Source organism: Microcaecilia unicolor, unplaced genomic scaffold (genome assembly GCF_901765095.1).
Source record: "Microcaecilia unicolor unplaced genomic scaffold, aMicUni1.1, whole genome shotgun sequence".
Lineage (NCBI taxonomy): Eukaryota > Metazoa > Chordata > Amphibia > Gymnophiona > Siphonopidae > Microcaecilia > Microcaecilia unicolor.
The window spans coordinates 93664-116511 of record NW_021963271.1 but is presented as its reverse complement, the minus strand read 5'-3'; the positions used below and the strand labels follow the sequence as shown (position 1 = coordinate 116511).

Sequence of the window (22848 nt, the reverse complement as noted above, 5' to 3'; positions counted from 1 at the left end):
TCCATCTTATTTGGTGGTAAGGAATTTTCAAGCACAAGTTGCTTAAGTATGTTAAAGCTTATGAACACCAAAAGGAAACTCTCTTTGGCACAATGGGTTAGCAGTAAATTTGGGAGACTGAGATCATACTCCACATACTCTAGCTTAGGAGTGATGTTCATTACTGTCATGGTATGCACAAAACAAACGCATTTGGAGACAATGCCCCAAGGAAAATAAAATATAAACAAGAATAATCTTAAGGTTGCCAAATAAAAGATATGAAAACTCTAACCAGTAGTGTTGCTTAAGGAGATATCGGGGTTCAACTAAAAGTACTTAAAATCAAAGATGATGATGGTAAACAAGACGGAAGTAGAAAGTGATAGCAAAGCCCGAAGAATGAAAAAAGTAAATTGAAAGTTGATTTTCTTAAATCAATCCTTCTTATATAAAAAATGATATCTAGAAATGCCACAACGTCTGTAAGCCAGCAACCCAACCTTGCTCTTACCCTGCAGGCACTTTAGTCATCACTGACTGAAACAGCTGCCATAAACCAAAAGGCTGACTCCTCACACTAGAGTAAAACAGAGAAAGAATGCAATACTATTTACAATCCACAGTATGAAACATAAAAAATGCATTGGAAATCCAAAGATAAAACTGGTCAATTAAAAGACTGTTGAAGGGAAAGTGACACTTCTTAATTTCAGTAGGTATCCTCAGAAATAGCACGTCACCAAGTCACAAACCTGATGCTAAAATCTTGGCAGATCTCCCTGCCAACTAGGCAAAAGGTCTAATGACTTCCTGGGAAGGACTAGTTCAGAGTCAGAAGATGTCAACTTGCTCCATTTTGAGAATGCTAGGCCCTATGGATTTCACTTTTTTTGTAACTCCTGTTGCATATCTCCATATGAGACCAAACCGATGGAGCGTAAAGCTCAAGTGGACCCAAGCCACTTGAAATTTTCATTATAGTATGGGTATATCATAGAAGAGCTCAAAGAATCTTTGTTTTAGTGGTTTTAATTTGACTCTGGTTTTTATCATTTCAGTTTCCTTCTTACCAAATAATCCTAGCCATTGATGCTTCCAGCCTAACTTGTAAAGCTCATCAATAAGGTTTTCATAGCTATGGCTCATTTTCTTCAGGAGAAGAGGCTGCACATCAAGTTGTTGGAGCTACATATAGTTCTGAACATTCCAAAGGCTTTCATGAATCAGATAGCAAAGTAAGAAATAACAGGTATGTCCTCCTGTGTCAGCAAACTGTGAAAATGGGGAACTGGAGTCATATCTCATAAGACTACCCAACAGTCATGTATTTGACAGAAAGAGACTACAAGTTGGTAGACAGACTCAATTGTCACCTGGCTCACAATATAGCAAATTACTGATTTGCAATATTTTGAACAGGAAGGAGCCAATTTTGTTCAAGGGCTGTACCGAATATTTGTATTCAATTCAATTTGGCCCCAAATACATTATTTATATTTGGCTGAATAGTGATTTAAATTCAAATACGAATAATCTAGGGCTCTACTGTGCTAAATCCTATTGAAATAAACACTTGATCTCTAATTTCACATTGCTTCCTTTATTATTTGTTAGGTTAAAACTCAAAGCTCATTATTCGTATTCAGTTGAATAGTAAACTATGCTATTCGGTACAGCTCTACTACTACTACTATTTAGCATTTCTATAGCGCTACAAAGCGTACGCAGCGCTGCACAAACATAGAAGAAAGACAGTCCCTGCTCAAAAAGCTTACAATCTAATAGACAAAAAATAAAGCAAACAAATCAATTAATGTGTAGAGGAAAGAGGAGAGGAGGGTCGGGGGAGGCGAGTGGATACAAGTGGTTACGAGTCAAAAGCAATGTTAAAGAGGTGGGCTTTCAATGTAGATTTAAAGATGGTCAACGATGGGGCAAGACGTAGTGGCTCAGGAAGTCTATTCCAGGCATAGGGCGCAGCAAGACAGAAGGAGCGAAGTCTGGAGTTGGCAGTAGTGGAGAAGGGAACAGATGATAAGGATTTATCCAGGGAATGGAGTGCACGGGAAGGGGTGTAGGGGAAGCTCTATGTTCTACTTTCAATGGGAGAGGATCTTTTGTATGCCTATCTTCCCTCTGGTGGTCAAAGTTTTAATCACACTCAGAACTGATCCTCTTCACTCTCTTTTGGCTGAAATTGATTTATTTCTACTATGTTAGGTATTTGGCCCCATGGAAATAGAACAAGTTGGGAATTTACCCAACTTGGAGCAATGCCACCAGGTTCTGCATGATTAATCTCAATGTCCAGTCTCTGGTCCTCATAGTTTGAATGTTGAGGATGTAATATGGTTCCTCGCTTTTTTCCAATAAAACATCTCAAATCCTTTTAAGCTTCAGACGGGAGTCCAGTAAGAAATATTAAGGTTAGAACTGGAGGAGTTGCTGTCTGATGTAAGGTAAGGCCAAAGATATCACTTCTGGTCCTACACAAACACTGCTTGAATACCTTCGATCTGAAAAACAATTCGGTTAAGGTTCACTTTACTGAAATTTGTGCTCCTACAACAAGTAGAAAACAATTCTCTGAGCTGTCAAATTTATACATGACTTACGCTAACTGAAGCCTCCAAAAGTGTCATGGATCATCAATGTGATTTTGGGGGCTCATTTTCAAAGGACTTACACTTACAACAGTTCCATAGGTTCACTATTTTTCAAGCTCATTTTCAAAGCACTTAGCCTCCAAAGTGCTTTGAAAATATGCCTCTATGTAACTTTGTAAGGTAAGTGCTTTGACAAATATGCCCTCTAAGTCAACTGTTGCTCTTAAGAGAGAAGTGTCTGTCAATGTTGACAACAAAGATCAAAATGATGCATCAGGGAAATAAGTTTAGGACAGACCAGAAAATGGAAAACAAGAAATTACTATTACAGGCAATGTGCTCCAAAGAAATATAGCAGAATGCATGCCGTGCAGACAAGTCCAAATCTTATGGTAAATTCTCTTCATATATAATGACCCTAAGGTGAAGTGTTACATTCCAGGAGAGAACAGCTGACATTCCTGATGAAAGTGCTAGGTTACTACATACTCTGCGACTATGCAGGGCTGAGTGGACACAAAGAATTAACATCTCTCATAAGGACAAAGAATGGTCATCTTCAGCATTCTGTCAAGCAGACTCTGAAGATGAAAAGACTAGTAGCATAGTGATATGTGCAGACCCTGTGGAATGGAGAATTAGAAAGTTCAAATGCACTTATTCTCCTTAAATAGAAAGGAAAAGGACAAAACCTAGCCTTGGCAACTAATCCAATCCACTTATAAGCTATTGATAACAGGTTTTCTTGCTGGCACTTACGAGACCAATGTACTAAAACATATTAATGATTTTGCAGCCGGTTGATGTATATTATTAGCTTGCAACAATTTTAACACAAAAACTTTACTGTCTGCTCATTTGGGTATCAATTAAAGAAAAAAACACCCTGAACAGCCAATGTTAGTGCATTTAGTACACTGACCCTATATTTTTAAACATCTCGAAAGGAGACTATATTGTGAAATCATCTCCCTTTCTAGTATCTATTAATGAGTGAAGCAAAAAAAAAGAAAAAAAACTTTTTCTGAAACCATGAACACTTGTACTTTCTCTAAGAATATTTCAAGACTCTAGGGATTCAGTACCCAAATGAGTTCAATCTATTTTCTGTATTGATATGCTTCTTCCTAGCAATGATCACATTATATTACACTGCTGTACATGCTTATGAAGGAAAAATGTAATTCCTTCTGTAGTCATGAGACTATGTTTAAGATTGTGCTACAGGCTGTGGTTATCAGGATGATGACATATAATAAACCCCTTTCTCTCTAAACCACCCAGCTGACTCGGCAAATAGTCGTCCCTCACAAAGAAAGGACCACCGACACCTGAAATATGCAACTTCATAATAGATAATTTTACTTGAAAAACAATTATGGGATGGTCCAATGATCCAGCAGCAGAATGCACTTATTTCCTAGCCTCCAAAAGCAGCAATTATTGTCCAACGCAAATAATAGTCTACTCAGTAACATTCCCAAAACACACTTATTTCCTAGCCTCCAAAAGCAGCAATTATTGTCCAATGCAAATAATAGTCTGCTCAGTAACAGTCCCCCAAAAATACTAAATTGATGGACAAATGTTAACACAATCGATACGAATTGTACACTTTTCAAATTACACTTAACTAGCTAGGCGGAAAAGACCTCAAAACTAGAGAAAGCACATTTTTGATAATGCATCACAAAAAATGCATCAATTCCCATTATCATCATTGTCTAAAAAACCTTCAGTAATTATTATATGTGCAAAAATAAACACTAACAAACCAACACAATAAATAGGGACTGCATTGTTCAAAATATACTTATCTTGAAAGAATTTCCCAGTGGGGCCCATTTCATCCTACAATTGGGCTCCTCGCGGTTTTACTGCAGATCAGTTGATCTTATGTAGCTTCAAATCAGTGCAAAACTTCATTCCATGTGATATCAAATGTGCTCATTGTTGTGCTGCATAGAGCCACAAATTACCATGAACCCCGAGAAATCATAAGAACATAACAGCATTGCCATACTGGGACAGACCAATAGGTCCATCAAGCCCAGTATCATGTTTCCAACAGTGGCCAAACCCAGGTGATAAGCAGCTGGCAAGACCCCAAAACAGTAAAACAGACTTCAATGTTGTATATCCTAGGAATAAGCAGTGGATTTTCCCAATTCCATCTAATAATGGCTTATGGACTTTTCTTTAGGAACTTGTCCAAACTTTTAAAACCTTACTAAGCTAAACTACTTTACCACATTTTCTGGCAATGAATTCCAAAGTTTTATAACATGTTGAATAATGAAATATTTTCTATGATTTGTTTTAAATTTGCTACTTAGTAGCTTCATTGCGTACACCCTAGTCTTTGTATTTTTGAAACGAGTAAGAAAAAATGAATTCTTACCTGATAGCAGGTGGAGATAGAGAGAACCTCCGAGGTTTGCTATATGTGGACCTGTGCAGCCAAGGTAAACCTCAGTATGAACAATACCAAAGCAGTGGAATGGAAACAATAGAAAACTCTCCTGACATTGTCAGACCAATTGCCCACATACTTCCACCACTTCTATATTATTTTATTTTTTAATCAAACAAAGGAACATTCAGAACAACGGAACCCAAAAAAACCTAACCAAACCGCAACAAAACTGCAGACAGTAAACCCGGGGGGGGGGGGGGGCCTCTGGATTGATCTTTTCAGACTATGGAAAAGAAAATGATCAGGTAAGAATTAATTTTTCCTTCGGATCAATCCAGAGACTTGTGGGATGTACCCAAGCAGACCTCAAGTAGGGCAGGACACCTCAACCCGGCAGAAATCACCGATGAGCCAACAACCGCATCTTGATGAGCTGCCACATCCACCCGATAATGACGACTGAATGTATGGACCGAAGCCCATGTAGAAAGCAAATGGGACTCTGCTTAGGAGGAAGCTTGAGCTCACGTAGAATGAGCATGAACTTGCAAAGGGGCTTGCTTGCCCAATGCCATGTATGCCGAAGAGAAGGGCTCCCGCAACCAACATGCTATGGTGTCCTTGGGTGCCATATGACCCTTCTTACTGCCTCCAAAAAGGACGAAGAGATGGTCAGAAAGGTACTCTCTATCTCCACCTGCTGGTAGAGGGACACAACCCACAAGTCTCTGGATTGATCTGTGGGACGCCATGGAAACAAGCGATTTATGTCTATCCATTCCACTCCACTCAGTATTTATAAACCTCTATCATAACTCTCCATCTCCCCCTCAGCCATCTCTTAAGCTGAAGAGCTCAATCCTCTTTAGCCTTTCCTCACTGTTCAACAATGACATTCTCCTAGCCACATGAATTATTCAGCTATAGTGGGTTCTGGAAAGAACTACAGTAACTTGCTCCAAAGGACTATTAATTATTTTCCTTAATCCCCAAAGGGGCATACAACGCTATAGCAAAATAAACCAAAAGACATCTCCCAATACAGATGTTAACGTACCAGAAATACATTTGAAGTAAACCAGTGTGGTTTATCATTTATCCTCAAGAGGAGGGCCTAAGTGCCTCTTTGCTAAACTGCTAATCTTAATGCACACTAAAAAAAACAAACACCAAAAACCAACAACAACAAAAACCCCTTCTTTGTAGCAAACTTTGGAAACGTGCTGGGCATGTTTCCAACAGTTACTGAATAGCCTTTGCACTTACCGAATGTTAATGTTTGCTGTTAAAACATGGCAAATGCAGAAACTTACTACACTTTACTTAAAGGGTTAAAGGGGCCAATTATATATATTTTTAAATATTTTTTTTAATGCAATCAGTAGTATTCTACTTTTTCTTTACAAGCTTTTCTCTCAGAAAGTTTCTAGTTAGCATATCGTTTACAAAGACAAACCCTCAGGGCACTTAGGGAGAGAGTAAATTAAACATGCAAATCGCTCTGCAGGACACTGGTAGCTATATTGTCTATAATTATCCAAGGAATAGAGGCTTCCCAGCTGCATCACTGACTTCAATGCTTTTATCCAACAAGAACTCCTTCCATGGTTATTCTGCAGACTGAAGACACCTCTCCTTATTCAAATCATGTGATGATAAAAATTTCAAGGCTTCTTTAAATTCTTGAAGTTCTTTATGCCTTAAAAACCCACCCATCTGAAAACCATGGCAACAGCTGCAATTTCCTGGTGACCCACACAGAGATAAGTCATGCAGTACAAATTGGTGCACCCCAGCCAGTCTATGCAGGTGCTAGAAAAAAGCTACACTTCCCTATCCTCAAGACTGAATGCTGCAATTCAGCTTTTGGTGGACATCCTGCCAATATCATCTATCTTCCATGATCAGAGGGAAAAAACGAAACCCAAGGATTCAGGGGGAGTGGCTAAACTGTAAAGTACAGCCCACATTCTGAGTTACTAAATAAGTTTCAACAGCTTGTGATGACAAACCACAGCACTTTATAATAAAAGCAGATTCCATATACTAAAGAAAGTCAGTTGATTCTGATTTTTTTGCCCAGATACTATTTAAAATGGATGATTTTGTGTGACAGCTCAACTCATTGCTTGGCATGAAAACTTCCTTTATTGTTAACTTGCTCATGTTCCTATTCCTGCCTAAGACCTTGGAAAGAGCAAAACTGGATGCATAAGAATACATTTCCTTCAATGACTTGGTGACCAAATCCTCTTGTTATCATAAAATATTAGTACAAATTTCTGGTTTCATCATGTTTTAATAGTTTTGTAGAAAAATAATGTAAGTAACAGTTATTGAAACTTTTTCATAGTGCATTTTTTATTGATGACAAATTAACCTAAATACATCCAGGAACTGGGAAAACAGTGTAAATTGGCAGGTAATACATAAGAAATACAAAAAGAGATATATCGTAATCAAATGTTTAACAATTCTCCCAGGGCCGTGCCTAGGGTCTCTGGCGCCCCCCTGCAGTCTATCAGTTGGCGCCCCCCCCCCCCGTGAAAATGATCACCCCCCCCATGAAAATGATCGCTCACCACTTGCCACACTGAAAGGAATTGTCAGCAATATTCTTAGAAACAAATTGCTATACATTGCAAAATAAGATAGCAGATGTAAATTCTCAAAGTGGACATATTCCAAACGCTAAAATGAAAATAAAAATTTTTTCTACCTTTGTTGTCTGGTGACTTTCTTTTTTCAATCATGCTGGTCCAGTATCTGATTCTGCTGCTATCTGTCCTCTTAACTCCATTTCCAGGGCTTCCTTTCCATTTATTTCTTTACTTTTCTCCTTTCTTCTTCTTTTCTTGCTCTATATCCATTTCCAGCAATTTCTCCTCTCTCCCCTGGGTCCTGCCTCCCATCCATGTCCATTCTTGTCCCTCTCTGCCCTTCCCTCCTCCATCCATAGCCAGCAATCCTCCTCTCTCCCCTCCCCTCCATTTCCAGCAATTTGTCCTCTCCCTGTTGCCCCCACCCTCACCCCATCTGTCTCCCACCCAGTCCCCTTCTGCTATCCAAGTGCCCCCCACCTCACCCCATCCTGTCTCCCACCCAGTACCTTCTGCCCATCCCCCCTCACCCATCTGGCTCCCACCCAGTCCCTTCTGCTATCCAAGTGCCCCCCACCCCTCACCCCATCTGTCTCCCACCCAGTACCTTCTGCCCATCCAAGCCCCCTCACCCCATCTGTCTCCCCACCCAGTCCCTTCTGCTATCCGAGTCCCCCCACCTTCACCCCATTCTGTTCCCCACCCTCACCCTGCCTCGTCTTCTCCCTGCCACCCGGTCTTTAAAAAGAATGCCAGACGCGATGCAGCACCTTGTGTGGAAGTTAAAAGAAGCGGATCCGATCATCTCATTGGGCCCTTCCTTCACTGTCCCGCCCTAGAGGAAATAGGAAGCTGCGTCAGAGTAGGGCGGGACAGTGAGGGAAGGCCCAATGAGATGATCGGATCCGCTTCTTTTACTTCCACACGAGGTGCTGCGCTCGCTATCTCATCGGCAAATAAATTTAAAGGGCTGGTGCGGGTGGGGGCTGGTGCGGGGGGGGGGGGTGCCAGGATGAAGAGCAGCGGGAGCGGCGGCACCCCCCTCTCTGGTGACACCCGGGGCGGACCGCCCCACCGCCCCGCCCTTGCTATGCCAAAAGATTTAAAGGCCTCGGCGGCGCGGGGCAAGGGTAAGCACCGCGGTGGCGCCCTCCAGAGGTGGGCGCCCCCCTGCGGTGCTTACCTCGCTTACCGCATCGGCACGGCCCTGAATTCTCCCCTCTCCCCAACCCCTTCCCCTATCACCTAAATGCTAATTCATGATATAATGCTCAGATGAACAGACACAATACATGAAAGTGACCTTATTCCATTTACTAGACAATGAAATACTTAACTCCTTTCTCACCTACCCCTAACTAAATACACTTCCCCCCTCCCCCAAAAAAGGACTTCCATCAAACTGAGAATGAACCAAACAAGGAGTGAGGAACCTGGACTCTTACACCTCCTCGCCCTAAATATTAACACCACTAATATCCCCACCACCCCTCCACCCCATCCAGGTTAAGTGTCTGTCTGTACTAAGTCCAGTGGGTCAGCTACAGTGACAACTGGTTCAGGATTAAAGTACTTGTTGATCCTGTTAAGGATTGAACATAAGGTTCCCAAATGGCCCAAAATTTCTGTTTCTTTTTCAGAGTATGATATGCATCCCAAGCTTCCAGTAACCAATAGCGCATGCAGGGCATTCCTCCAATGCCAGAAGGTGGGCGGTGAGCTCCGCATCCAGTACTGGAAAATGCATTTCTTACCTATGACAGTAGCTTTATACAGCAACAGACATTCTGCTCACTGAAATGAACCCCCTCTCCACTCTTGGCCTAACAGAATATCTTTAGGAGAAAGGTCTATGGTTTTGTGTAGCAGTTGGGCACAGAACCCATCAAGCCTTGCCCAATACTGGCCTATGTAGGGACAAGTGCATAAAGCAGGAAAACAGGTGGCTTCTGCAGAGCAACATTTAGTGCACCTTGCCTCCAAGAGGCACCCCAAACAAAAGGCTTGCTTGGGGAAGAAGTACGCTCTAGTTATCATCCTATATTGAGTTTCCCTATGCTGAAACTATGTAGAGCTGTAGGGATTACCTGTAAGAATTTTAAAATATCCCCCTCCTGAACCTCTGCCCCCAGCTCTGCTGTCCATGTCTGGGCCAGATCTGCATAATTTCTATGAGGCATTGCTGTAACTATTGCTTTGTATAGGCTACAGATTGTATTCTGGGAGCTCCCGGAGGAGAGGAAAGTTGTTTTAATAGCTGGAACAGCCCCCTAGAACAACTGCGTTGTTTAAGATGGTTAACATAGGTGAAGGTGAAGCATGCAAACTGGTCCGAACGTCTCCCTCCCAAGATGTGTTGCAGCATCTCTACAGTTTTCATTACCTCTGTTTCCTGCAAAAGGTCTGCTACATAGATCACCCTTTCCATGCCCAGAAATGAAAAATCCCCTTCTCCATTCCGGGGTGAAAGTTTGAGTTTCCTATGAGGGGTATCGTATCCGTACAGTAGGGATTCTGATTTAGTAAAGTAAGCAGATATTGCCAAGTAAGCCTCATGGAGTGTAGTAGTGTTATGTCATTAAAATGTTTTAAAATAATTGCTACTGTAAAACTACCACAAATTTTATTTTACTATAAAAACTGTCAACAATATGAATACCTAGAGGGGCATAATCGAACAGCGCCAGCCAAATCGATGGTGGCCATCTTTGGGGCCGGCTCCGCGAATGGGCGGAGCCAAGCGTATTTTCGAAATACGCTTGGCGCTGGCCAAATCGCTCGCCGGGGTTAGATGAGATGGCAGACTCCGATTTTCAGCCATAATGGAAACCGGAGCCGGCCATCTCAAATCCGGCGAAATGTAATGCATTTGGGCGTGGGAGGAGACAGCATTTCTAGTGCACTGGCCCCCTGACATGCCAGGACACCAACCGGGCACCCTAGGAGGCACTTAAAAAAATTATTTAAAAAAACAAAATTAGCTTCCAGGTGCATAGCACCCTTCCCTTGAGTGCTGAGCCACCCAAATCCCCCCCAAAACCCACTGCCCACAACTCTACACTTTTACCATAGCCCTAAGGGGTGAAGGGGGGCACCTACATGTGGGTACAGTGGATTTTAGGGGGCTCCCATTTACCAGCACAAGTGTAACAGGTAGGGGGGATGGGCCTGGGTCCACCTGCCTCAAGTGCACTGCACCCACTACAAACTGCTCCAGGGACCTGCATATTGCTGTCAGGGAGCTGGGTATGACATTTGAGGCTGGCATACAGGCTGGCAAAAAATGTCTGACTTTTTTGTGTGTGTGTGGGAGGGGGTGGTGACCACTGGGGGAGAAAGTGGGGGTGATCCCCGCTTCACTCCGGTGGTCATCTAATCAGTTGGGGCACTTTTTTGGGACTTGGACCTAAAAAAAAAAGGGTCCAAATAAAACGGACCAAATTCTCCTGATGGCCAGCTTTCTTTTTTCCATTATTGGGCGAAGCCGGCCATCTCAACGCACGCCCCCGTCCCGCCTTCCCTACCATGCCGACACGCCCTTTCAACTTTCACTGGCCCCGCAACGGAACGCAGTTGAAGCCGCCCAAATCGGCTTTCGATTATGACGATTTGGGCAGATTCAGGAGATCACTGTCCATCTCCAGATTTGTGTGGGAAGATGGGCGGCCATCACTTTCAAAAATCAGCTGGCTAGTGTACCTGAATGTAAACTGCTTCGATAGCTTTTGGTCTTGCAGGAAGTGTATAAGAAATTAAGGGGCCCATTTAATATTTGGATGTGCGTGTGCTGGGGGTGGAGAGTGGGGTACCAATTAACACCGTGAGCCCTTACTGCCTACAAAATAGGTGGCAGCAGGGGCTTAGGAAATTAATGGCCACATGCTAGTGGGAAAAATTAGTGCACGGCCATTAATAAGGAAAATAGGGAAAATCAGCCATTTTACCTCTGCAGTAAAAATGGCCTTAGTGCACAGGAATGACCTGCATAAGGACTTACTAAGACCACTATTTACCACAGTTTGGTAAAAGGGACCCTAAATTAAAAAAAAATACAATATAAAGTTATTGAAATTTGTATTGAACACACTCATTAGTGAAGCCTTATTTTTACTGGGTACATTATATGCAACGTCAAATTGACTGGTTTTCTGAAAACAACAGTTGAAAAACTCTGGCACAGAGAGGTGAGTATTATTATTACACAGGCTGGTATAATGGAGTTTCCATAAGAGATGAGAGGGTGTTTTGGGAAGGAAATGTGATAACCTATCTTTCAGCACCAGTTTGCAGGACAGCTGTGGGATATTAATATTCCCTTTAATGAGGCTTGCTTTGTCTTTCCAGTTCATAGGACTGTTCTGCTGCCAAAATTAATTTTACATTGCTCAAAACAAAGTACTAAAATTCATCTGTTTCTAAGGGAAGCAGTTAAGGATTTTAGGAGTTGGCTCTCTATAGTAATTAATTAGAAATGTTATTTGTTTGAAATTATATTGTGAAATAAAGATACTATGTTTTAAACAGTAGGAATGAGTAGGTGAATGTATGATTATAGATGGTTATAGAATTGAATTAGTCATTTGATTTTTTTTTATGTATAGTAATTATTATTTTTTTTTGTTACATTTGTACCCCGCGCTTTCCCACTCATGGCAGGCTCAATGCGGCGGGCAATGGAGGGGTTAAGTGACTTGCCCAGAGTCACAAGGAGCTGCCTGTGCCGGGAATCGAACTCAGTTCCTCAGTTCCCCAGGACCAAAGTCCACCACCCTAACCACTAGGCCACTCCTCCACTCGTAGACACGGTGAATTTCTACTTGGTCTGGACCAGGGGTGGGCAACCACAGTCCTTGAGGGTCACAACTCAGTCGTGGTTTTCAAGATTTCCACAATGAATACACATGAGATTGATATGCATATACTGCTTTCACTGTACACAAACAGATCTCGTACATATTCACTGTGGAAATCTTGAAAACCTGACTGGGTTGTGGCCCTCAAGAACCATGGTTGCCCACCCCTGGTCTAGAACCACCTGTGGATCATGGATTTTGGTAGTCATGATCATGCCCAAATAAATACAAACATTTATTGTTATACACAATGACGACTGCCAGCTAGACAACAGAGTTAAAAGACCAAAACAAGAACAAAATATGTAACTTACATAATATTTATTGTTCTATTAGTCATAAACTATGTTTTTGTCCCAAATGGCTCTTTCCATTTAACATCATTCACAGAAATAGGCTAGGAGAACAGTGAGTTAAGTCAAAGGAAGCCAGGGTTGAAATCCCACTGATGCTCCTTGTGAAATTAGGCAAGTCACATCTACAACTTCAGATAAAAACTCACAGTTAGAATGGGCTGTGTCGGCATTACTGCAAAGAGGGGGTTAGTTCACGGTGGACAGTAGTCACTCCCATCACTGATAGCAACACGGAAAATGCTTTTCATAACATCATACTACTTCAAAGTTTTACATGTGAATTCCTTTCTCTGTGGGCAGCTTATAAAAAAGACTGAAATACATGAGTGTATCAATTAATAACCAAGGAAGACCTCAAAGCTTCTATCTTAAGACATGTTAATCCAAGAAAGTTCTCAGCTCTACCTATTTTGTAAATTTTCTTTTAATATAAGCAAGTTGTTAACTAGTACTTTCACTAATCGTGCGTCCTTCTCTTGACAATACATATCTCCTCCAGCTCTGTGTAAAGTAACAGCATCACCTAAAAAAACATTTGATGCACTTGATACCTTATAAGTAACCTCAGTCCTCATTTCATTGCTTTTACATTATGAAACTTATCAAAAATAGCACAGAAATCTAAAGCAAAGAATATAGGGTGTAAATTGTGAGACTTCCTTTTTTACTTATACTACCTCAAAGTCAAAAAATTGTAAATGAGTTTTCTCAGTCACCCTTAGAGGAAAAAAATCTATAATTTTTACTGAATATATTTCCATTTTAGAATACATTAATTTTCCCAGCAAAGTTCTTCTTTTTTCTACCCAGCTCCTATGGAAATTTCAAGTTTCCTACCTTACTATTAGGCTCACGTTACATAAGAAAATAGTAACATAGTAACATAGTAGATGACGGCAGAAAAAGACCTGCATGGTCCATCCAGTCTGCCCAACAAGATAACTCATATTTGCTGCTTTTTGTGTATACCCTACTTTGATTTGTACCTGTGCTCTTCAGGGCACAGACCCGTACAAGTCTGCCCAGCACTATCCCCGCCTCCAACCACCAGCCCCACTCCCCAACCACCGGCTCTGGCACAGGCCCAGACCGTATAAGTCCTGCCCAGCCTATCCTCACCTCCCAACCACCGGCTCTGGCACAGACCCGTACAAGTCTGTCCAGCAACTATCCCGCCTCCCAACCACCAGTCCTGCTTCCCACCATCGGCTCTGGCACAGACCGTGTAAGTCTGCCAGCCTCTATCCCCGCCTCCCAACCACCAGCCCACGCCTCCCGATCTTGACTAAGCTCCTGAGGATCCATTTCTTCGGCACAGGATTCCTTATGCTTATCCCACGCATGTTTTGAATTCCGTTACCGTTTTCATTTCCACCACCTCCCGCGGGAGGGCATTCCAAGCATCCACTACTCTCTCCGTGAAAAAATACTTGTGACTTTTTCTTGAGTCTGCCCCCCTTCAATCTCATTTTCATGTCCTCTCGTCTCTACCACCTTCCATCTCCGGAAAAGGTTCGTTTGCGGATTAATACCTTTCAAATATTTGAACGTCTGTATCATATCACCCCTGTTTCTCCTTTCCTCCAGAGTATACATGTTTAGTTCAGCAAGTCTCTCCTCATACGTCTTGTAACGCAAATCCCATACCATTCTCGTAGCTTTTCTTTGCACCAGCTTCAATTCTTTTACATCCTTAACAAGATACGGCCTCCAAACTGAACACAATACTCCAGGTGGGGCCTCACCAACGACTTATACAGGGGCATCAACACCCCTTTCTTCTGCTGGTCACACCTCTCTTTCTACAGCCTAACAACCTTCTAGCTATGGCCACGCCTTGTCACACTGTTTCGTCGCCTTCAAATCCTCAGATACTATCACCCCAAGATCCCTCTCTCCGCCCGTACCTATCAGACTCTCCCCGCCTAACACATACGTCTCCCATGGATTTCTACTTCCTAAGTGCATCACTTTGCATTTCTCGCATTGAATTTTAATTGCCAAACCTTAGACCATTCTTCTAGCTTCCGTAGGTCCTTTTTCATGTTTTCCACTCCCTCCGGGGTGTCCACTCTGTTGCAGATCTAGTATCATCCGCAAATAGGCAAACTTTACCTTCTAACCCTTCGGCAATTTCACTCACAAAATATATTGAACAGAATCGGCCCCAGCACCGATCCTTGAGGCACTCCACTACTTACGTTTCGCTCCTCCGAGCGAATTCCATTCACCACCACCCTCTGGCGTCTGTCCGTCAACCAGTTCCTAATCCAGTTCACCATTTCAGGTCCTATCTTCAGCCCATCCAGTTTATTTAAGAGCCTCGTGTTGTGGAACCGTGTCAAAAGCTTTGCTGGAAATCTAAGTAGATTACGTCCATAGCTCGTCCCTGATTCAATTCTCCTGTCACCCAATCAAAGAACTCAATGAGGTTCGTTTGGCCACGATTTCCCTTTGGTAAATCCATGTTGTCTCGGATCTTGCAACTTATTGGCTTCCAGGAAATCACTATCCTTTCCTTCAGCATCGCTTCCATTACTTTTCCAATAACCGAAGTGAGGCTTACCCGGCCTGTAGTTTCCAGCTTCTTCCCTCACCACTTTTGTGAAGAGGGACCACATCCGCCGATCTCCAATCCCTCGGAACCTCTCCCGTCTCCAAGGATTTATTAAACAAATCTTTAAGAGACCTGCCAGAACCTCTCTGAGCTCCCTCAATATCCTAGGGTGGATCCCAACCGGTCCCATGGCTTTGTCCACCTTTAGCTTTTCAAGTTGTTCATACACACTCTCTTCTGTGAACGGTGCTCTATCCACTTCAATCTCATTTGTACTTTTTGCAGTCCATCGCGGTCCTTCTCCAGGATTTTCTTCTGTGAAAACAGAACAGAAGTATCTATTTAGCAAATTTGCTTTTTCTTCATCATCACTCCACATAGCGGTCGCAGTATCTTTTAGTCTCACAATTCCCTTTTTAGTCATTCTCCTTTCACTAATATACCTGAGGAAAATTTTGCCACCCTCCTTACATTTCTAGCCATTTGTTCTTCAGTTTGCGCTTTCGCCAGACGTATCTCTCTCTGGCTTCTTTCAGTTTCATCTGGTATTTCCTCCTCGGTCCCTTTCTTGAGTTTTTTGTATTTATGGAATGCCAACTCTTTAGCCTTTATTTTCTCAGCCACTTGCTTGGAGAACCATATCGGTTTCCTTTTTCTTGCTTTTATTTACTTTCCTTACATAAGGTTCGTTAGCCTATTTATAGCTTCTTACAGCCCTGGACCACTGTCCTTCCACTTCTTGTATTTCCTCCCATCAGCTCCTTCCTCAGGTATTCCCCCATTTTACTAAAGTCAGCATGTTTGAAATCCAGGACTTTGAGTTTTGAGTGGCCACCCTCCTCTTCAGCCGTCATATCAAACCAAACAGTTTGATGGTCACTGCTGCACAGGTGGGCACCCACTCGGACATTTGACACATTATCCCCATTTGTGAGTACCAGATCTAGCGTCGCTCCCTCCCTCGTGGGTTCTGACCCCATTTGTCTGAGCAAAGCACTTTGAAAAGCATCCAAGATCTCTCTACTTCTTTCCGATTCCGCAGACGGAACCGTCCAATATAAATCCGGCAGATTGAAATCTCCCAACAACAGCACCTCTCTTTTCTTCCCCAACTTTTGAATATCAGCAATCAGATCTTTATCTAGGTCCTCCAATTGTGTGGAGGTCTGTAGACAACACCCAATGGACAGAAGTTCTATCCTCTCTTTTTAAAGGTGATCCATATCGCTTCTTCCTTTCCCCAGTTCCCTGTCCTTTCAGTCGCTGTGATATCATTTCTCACATACAGAGCTACTCCTCACCTTACGCCCCTCTCTATCCTTCCTAAATAATGGTGACAAATTAAAAAATATATATCTAACCCCCACAGCAGCTAGTGAATTTAAAAGCACTGACTGCCAAGAGCTGATATCAATGTTGGGACTAATCCAGGCACCAGCACTGAATGGTTACAGCCTTTTTGTCAGGTTCTCAGGTTCAGAGCCCGCGGGGCTGGGCTCTGGAGCAAACGTGAGCCCTTGGGCCTGCTGACGAGGAGCGACAGCAGCAGGCAAAACCCACCAACCACACTGGGTAAGCACACCGGCAGGGACTGCAGGCACTGCCCAGCGAACCGGAACACATGGACTGGAATCCCCCGGACTGGAGGACACAGGCCTGGAACACTGGACTGCAATCCCCGGACTGGAACACACACGGACCGGAACACACTGGACTGGAGCACACTGGACTGGTCCCCCGGACTGGAGGACACCAGGACTGGAACACGGGACTGGAGCACACTGGACTGGTCCACACAGCATCACCTGCACTAGCTACTAAGCCCCCAGGAGTTGAGCTCATGGGTTCGAGTAGCCGGCAGGACTTACTGGACGACACAGGGACCAGGACTAGAACAAGCTGTAACTGAAGTGCATCTAACTCCTAAAGTGACCAAAAGTGTTCCTAAGCCCAGCACCAACAGAAAAGCTCCTAGCCCTCCACTAACAGCAGTGCTCCTAACAGAAACTAACAGGGGTGCCCCTATGCCCTACACTAACAGAAGTGCAGGGAACCCACAAGGGAAAAGGAAGGGAAGACAAATGCCAGACCTAACAGTGGTACTTCCTAAGCACCAAGCTGCAGCAGCTAAACATGGGTTCTCACCCTGGTGCTTCCTAAGCACCCAGCTACAGCAGCTAAACACAGGTCACGAGGAAAAGCGGGGAAAGCACAAGAAACAAGCAGGAAGCCAAATACCCAAACAACAAAAGGTGCTTCCTAAACACTTACTCACAAGGGAGCTCCCAGCACCAAACTCCAGCACTGCACTAACAGCCAGTGCTACACACCGTAACAAAAGGGAAAAACAGGGAAGTCAAACACCACAGTCACAAGTGAACACTGCACTAAACTAACCTGGACCTAAAGCAAGTAGCCAGAAGCAAACGTTGCGAAGGCCCTGAAGGAAAGAACCCACTTCCTTATCAAGGCCCTTCCAGATGATGTCACACTCCCTAGACCAGGCAACAGCACACTACCCAGAGAGCACACTGAAAACCATAGAGGCCCAACCCACACCAATGCAACACCGTGAAACACTTGAAGCCAGTACACCCAAGAGAGTTAGAGCAACTCAGCTACCCACACAGGTGCAGTATAGTGAAACAATTAGAGCCCTGCTGCTTGAAGCTGCCAGCACAGAGAGACAGAGCCAGCTCAGAAAGGACAGAGAAAAGAAACAGAAGCCAGCTAAGAAGCTCACTCCCAGGAAAGAGGTAAGTTTGAGAGGGGTTCAGACCCCAATCATAACACTTTTTTTTTGTCCTAACTTGGATACTTACCCAGTTAACAGACTGAATATCTTCACTAACAAGGTAAATCCCAGCATTATCCTAACTCCAGCACCAGATTTGCCTGACATAAACCAGACATTAAAACAGAAATAGGCTTACTTGGATAAAAATATGTATTTTTCGAACCTGAGCAGCTGAAAGTTTTGTAGAAATGAAGAAAATAACCAGATAGACTCTGATGTTAAGAGAACTAGGTTTAACGAATGTATAATAAGGAGTAAATCAGGCCTTTCATTTGTTATTATAAGTTACCTTAGATTGAAATCCACCAGTTTTCTTTCCTCACGCCCCCCACAATTTCAAATTGGTGGTCTAAGAAAGAGTATTGATTTTTCCTTTTTCCTTTTAATTTAAAGGAGTTGATATGTATATTTTTGGAAATTATATGGTCTGTTTTTCTTTAGCAAGAGTTTAACTTGTATTATATTGAAATTATAATAAATAAATTAAAAAAAAAAAAAAAAAAAAACAGAAATAGGGGAGAACCAACAAAAAAGGTGAAAAAATGGAAACCTTGAAGTAAAAAAAAAAAAAAAAACAAATAGCCACCTTTAAGTAGACATGTAATTTAATGGTCATTCAGCATATTTAAACCTTAATACTTTTGCAACTTTAAGGGCCCTGTTTACTAGGGTGCGCTAGCCTTTTTAGTGCATGCACAAAATTAGCACACCTGTGTAGGTGCCCATAGGAATATTGTGGGCCTCTACACAGTTAGCGTGCGCTCAAAGCACTAACGCGCCTCTAGCGTGGCTCAGTCAACGGGGCCCTAAATATATCTATATCTACTGGAAATTATAAAGTTCATTGTGCTTTATATATTTACAAGCAAATACACCCGTTTTGCGAAAATGAAACAGGCCCTAGGAAGGCTATCGTCTAAGCGTTTTCTCATCTCTCTCCCCTGCCCTCCCCTCCACGTCCAGCGATTCTCCCATCCATGTCCAGCGATTCTCCTCTTCCCCTCCATGGTCCAGCAATTCTCCTCTCCCCTCCCTCCATGTCCAGCAATTCTCCTCCCCCCTCCCCTCCATGTCCAGCTATTCTCCCCTGCCCTCCCCTCCATGTCCAGCAATTCTCTCTGCCCTGCCCTCCCTGCCATGTCCAGCGATTCTCCCTCCTCTGCCCCTCCTTTCCCATTTCATCCAAGTCCAGCGATTCTCCTCCTCCCATCCATAACTCAGGTCGCAGCGACGGCAGGCTCAGCTCGCGTCGCCTCCAGCCTTCCCTCTCAGTGTCCCGCCCTCCTCTGATGTCATTTCGTCCTCCCGCAAAGGCGGGACACTGAGAGGAAGGGAACACTGGAGGCGAGCTGACGTAAGCTCATTAGCATCACGGTTACAAACCCAGCAGCCAGCCATCCAGGGAGGCAGATGACCAATTATTATATAGAGATAGTTAAAAGAGCTTTATGTGTTTTATCTGCGGCTCTACACCGCTGTGACTCCTGAGGAAGGCTGTGCTGAAACACGGAACCATGTCGAGTCCTTCCTCTAAACTCTCACTGAGATTTCTTTCATGTAGACCTGTTAGTCTACGTTTTATTTATTTAGTAATTCTTTTTTTTTTTTTTAAACAATAAACTTGACGTGTCATTTTTTTGACTCCAAGGTTTCCTTCTTTCACTTTTTTGTTGGTCCTCCCCTACTTCTGTTTTCCTTTCTATTTTTTCACAGGGAACTTTTTCTCCTTTTTTGGTGCTACAAATCAGACCGTGCCATGGCAGTCACACCAGATTTCAGCAGCACTATCTAGATAAGTGCTACTACTACTACTTATCATTTCTATAGCGCTACTAGATGTACGCAGCGCTGTACACTGGACATGACGAGACAGTCCCTGCTCAACAGAGCTTACAATCTAATTAGGACAGAAACAGGACAAATAAGGGATAAGGGAATGACTAAGGTTGGGAATGATAAAACATGGGTACTGAACAAGTGAATAAGGGCTAGAAGTTAAAAGCAGCATAAAAAAGGTGGTCTTTTAGCCTAGATTTGAAGACGGCCAGGATGGAGCTGACGTACCGGCTCAGGAAGTTATTCCAGGCATATGGTGCAGCAACATAAAAGGAATGGAGTCTGGAGTTAGCAGTGGAAGAGAAGGGTGCAGATAAGAGATATTTACCCAGTGAATGGGTAAGTGCTGTGGAAATCCAGTGATAGCCAGCTCACCGCAATTAACTAGTTCAGTTAAATCATTCTGAATATCTGCCCCTAATTTAAAAGGCAAACCGTATTTACATCTGATGCTCAAAAACCATTCATAAAAGTTTTGTCATATTAATTCTGATAAACACAGAACAGTAACATAACTGGCTGGATAATAATCACAGGGGTAAAAGATCACTGAATGTCTCACTGACATTTTGTTTTGTCCAGACAGCTAATTCCTGCTTCTTTGGGCCACTTACTCAATTTAATTCACAGCTAGCTCAGCATTCCCCCGCTTCTCCCTATATAAGTCAGCCATGTATTAACATGCTAATTCAGCATTAACTGACACTATGTACTTGAAATATGCCATGTATTTTTCCCTCCCCCATTTATCTCACACTCCCTAAACAACCCATTCTTGCCACAACTAAATCTAGCCACCTAGTGAAACTGCACGAAGCTGCACTGAAGGGTAAAATCTCCCCCCCTCCCCCCAGGAATGCAGTGGGATAAATTTTTACTTGGCTAAATTCCTTCCACCAACTATCTCAGACTGAAAACACATTTTAAAAGTCTTTTCCATACTATTTCTAATACTAGAACTCTCCTGACACTTTAGTGAAGATGAAACTATTATTTTCTATTGCCAGTAAAATGGCAATGCTATTATAACACACACAAGCACTTAAAAAGCTAAGAATTAGAGTGGTAGGTCCCCAGTTCCACGGAAAGAGAGATGAAAAGCACAACGATTTCTGATATATCAACCATTGCTGCTCTTCTAACTGAAAGCAGAAATTCTCAAGAGATCTACAATAGGATCGGGAGAGGCCCATTTTCTTTGTAATTACAGTTGAAGAGGTTTCAAGTGGTTACAAAGCCCTGTGAACATGAGGGATATATATGCTGCACACTTGCAGGATAAAAGTATCTGTCAAGAGAAAAATTCCAGCCTTGTTTCTTTGTCTCTAGGGGGGTTTATACTCTCTTACTCTCTCTCTCTTATTTTTCCTTTACACCACAGTTATATAGAATACACATTGTGGTTTAACCATTCATCTTTCTTGATGAACTATAGAGATCTAATAATGCTAATGACCTTACAAATAAATGTATCTTGACCTTGTCAGGCCCAATACTATATATGACAAATGACTTGAAGCCAGTCACAACAGAGACCTCTCAGGATCAGTCTAATTAGATTTTTGGAACTCAATACTTTATATTGCTTAGACATGGATGAGAAATCAAAACCAATTAAATTTACAAGTTTTCACAAAATTCATACTATCATGGGTGTTTTCTGTTGTGTTAAAAGTAAGCTCAAGCTGTGTGATTATGCCATGAAAACATATATAAAACTCACGCATGTCAAGAAAAGCTACAAAAGAGCGACATAACACTTCGTAGAAATTTACTATACTTTCATGTTACTCAGACAACACCTATTAACTACAAGATAAACTCTATAACAAAATAAAACAAGTAAATTACCACCAATTAAAAACACAGTTGGGATTTATAACATTCCTAGTGCCAGGGTACAAAAACAGAACAAAATCGAGAAAGATGGGTTCTTCTAAATATGCATGAGCTGACATACATTGGATTTTGAATCATCATTATATATGCAAAATATATGCTATGGACATGGCTTACTTGGAAACTAGGGGGCTCCAGAGAACTGAATTCAGTCACTGATTAGCACACAAAACAATTTATATATTAACTACATACATGAAATACTGACTGAAATTCACACAATAGCAAGAAATGCTAACTGAAGGTACAATAAGGTCCAGTACTTTATTTTATTTATTTATTAGGATTTACACCTTTTTGAAGGAACTTACTCAAAGCAGTGTACAGCAAGAATAAGTCAAATATAAGCAATAGACAATTACAGCTGTAAAAATATTTAACAATAAAAAGTATGACATATGAGCTCATTTTCGAAAGAGAAGGACGCCCATCTTTCGACACAAATCACAAGATGGGCGTCCTTCTCACAGGGTCATCCAAATCGGCATAATCGAAAGCCGATTTTGGATGTCCCCAACTGCTTTCCGTTGCAGGGATGGCCAAAGTTCAAGGAGACGTATTGGAGACGTGTGTCTGGATGAAGTGGTAACAACAAGAATCAATATGGAGCCAGCAGTTTGTGGTTAAAATAATGAAGAGACAGTTGCATGGTCCTCTTGTCCTTTACGAAGTATGGAAATAATTGTGACGCTTGCAAGTATCTATTATTTCAGTGGAGAATTACAGTTTTATTGAACATTCGAACATTGAGATATGGGAATATCAAGTATAAGGTCAGCGTGAAATACGCGTTACAAACAACTACCTCCTTGTATTGGAGGAATCATAGACTTCAACATCTTGCAGCGATTGAGAGGAATATGGACTGAGATTTGTAATGTGTAACGTTGATTGTAGGTGTGAGTGGTGGTAAGAAAGTGTAGTTATGTTGGTATATGTTAAGTTT

At 42.4% G+C, this 22848-nt stretch overlaps 1 protein-coding gene across 1 annotated transcript in view; it reads right to left on the bottom strand.

Moving 5' to 3' along the window:
* Window positions 1-505: 505 nt before the first annotated feature.
* Window positions 506-22848, bottom strand: part of LOC115459128 (cadherin EGF LAG seven-pass G-type receptor 1-like) — a gene marked incomplete at its 5' end in the record, with an annotated part of 112262 nt that continues 89919 nt past the window's right edge. The window contains one exon of the mRNA XM_030189000.1: window positions 506-559. Coding sequence (XP_030044860.1) covers window positions 506-559 — 54 coding nt within the window. The remainder of the gene's footprint in view (window positions 560-22848) is intronic.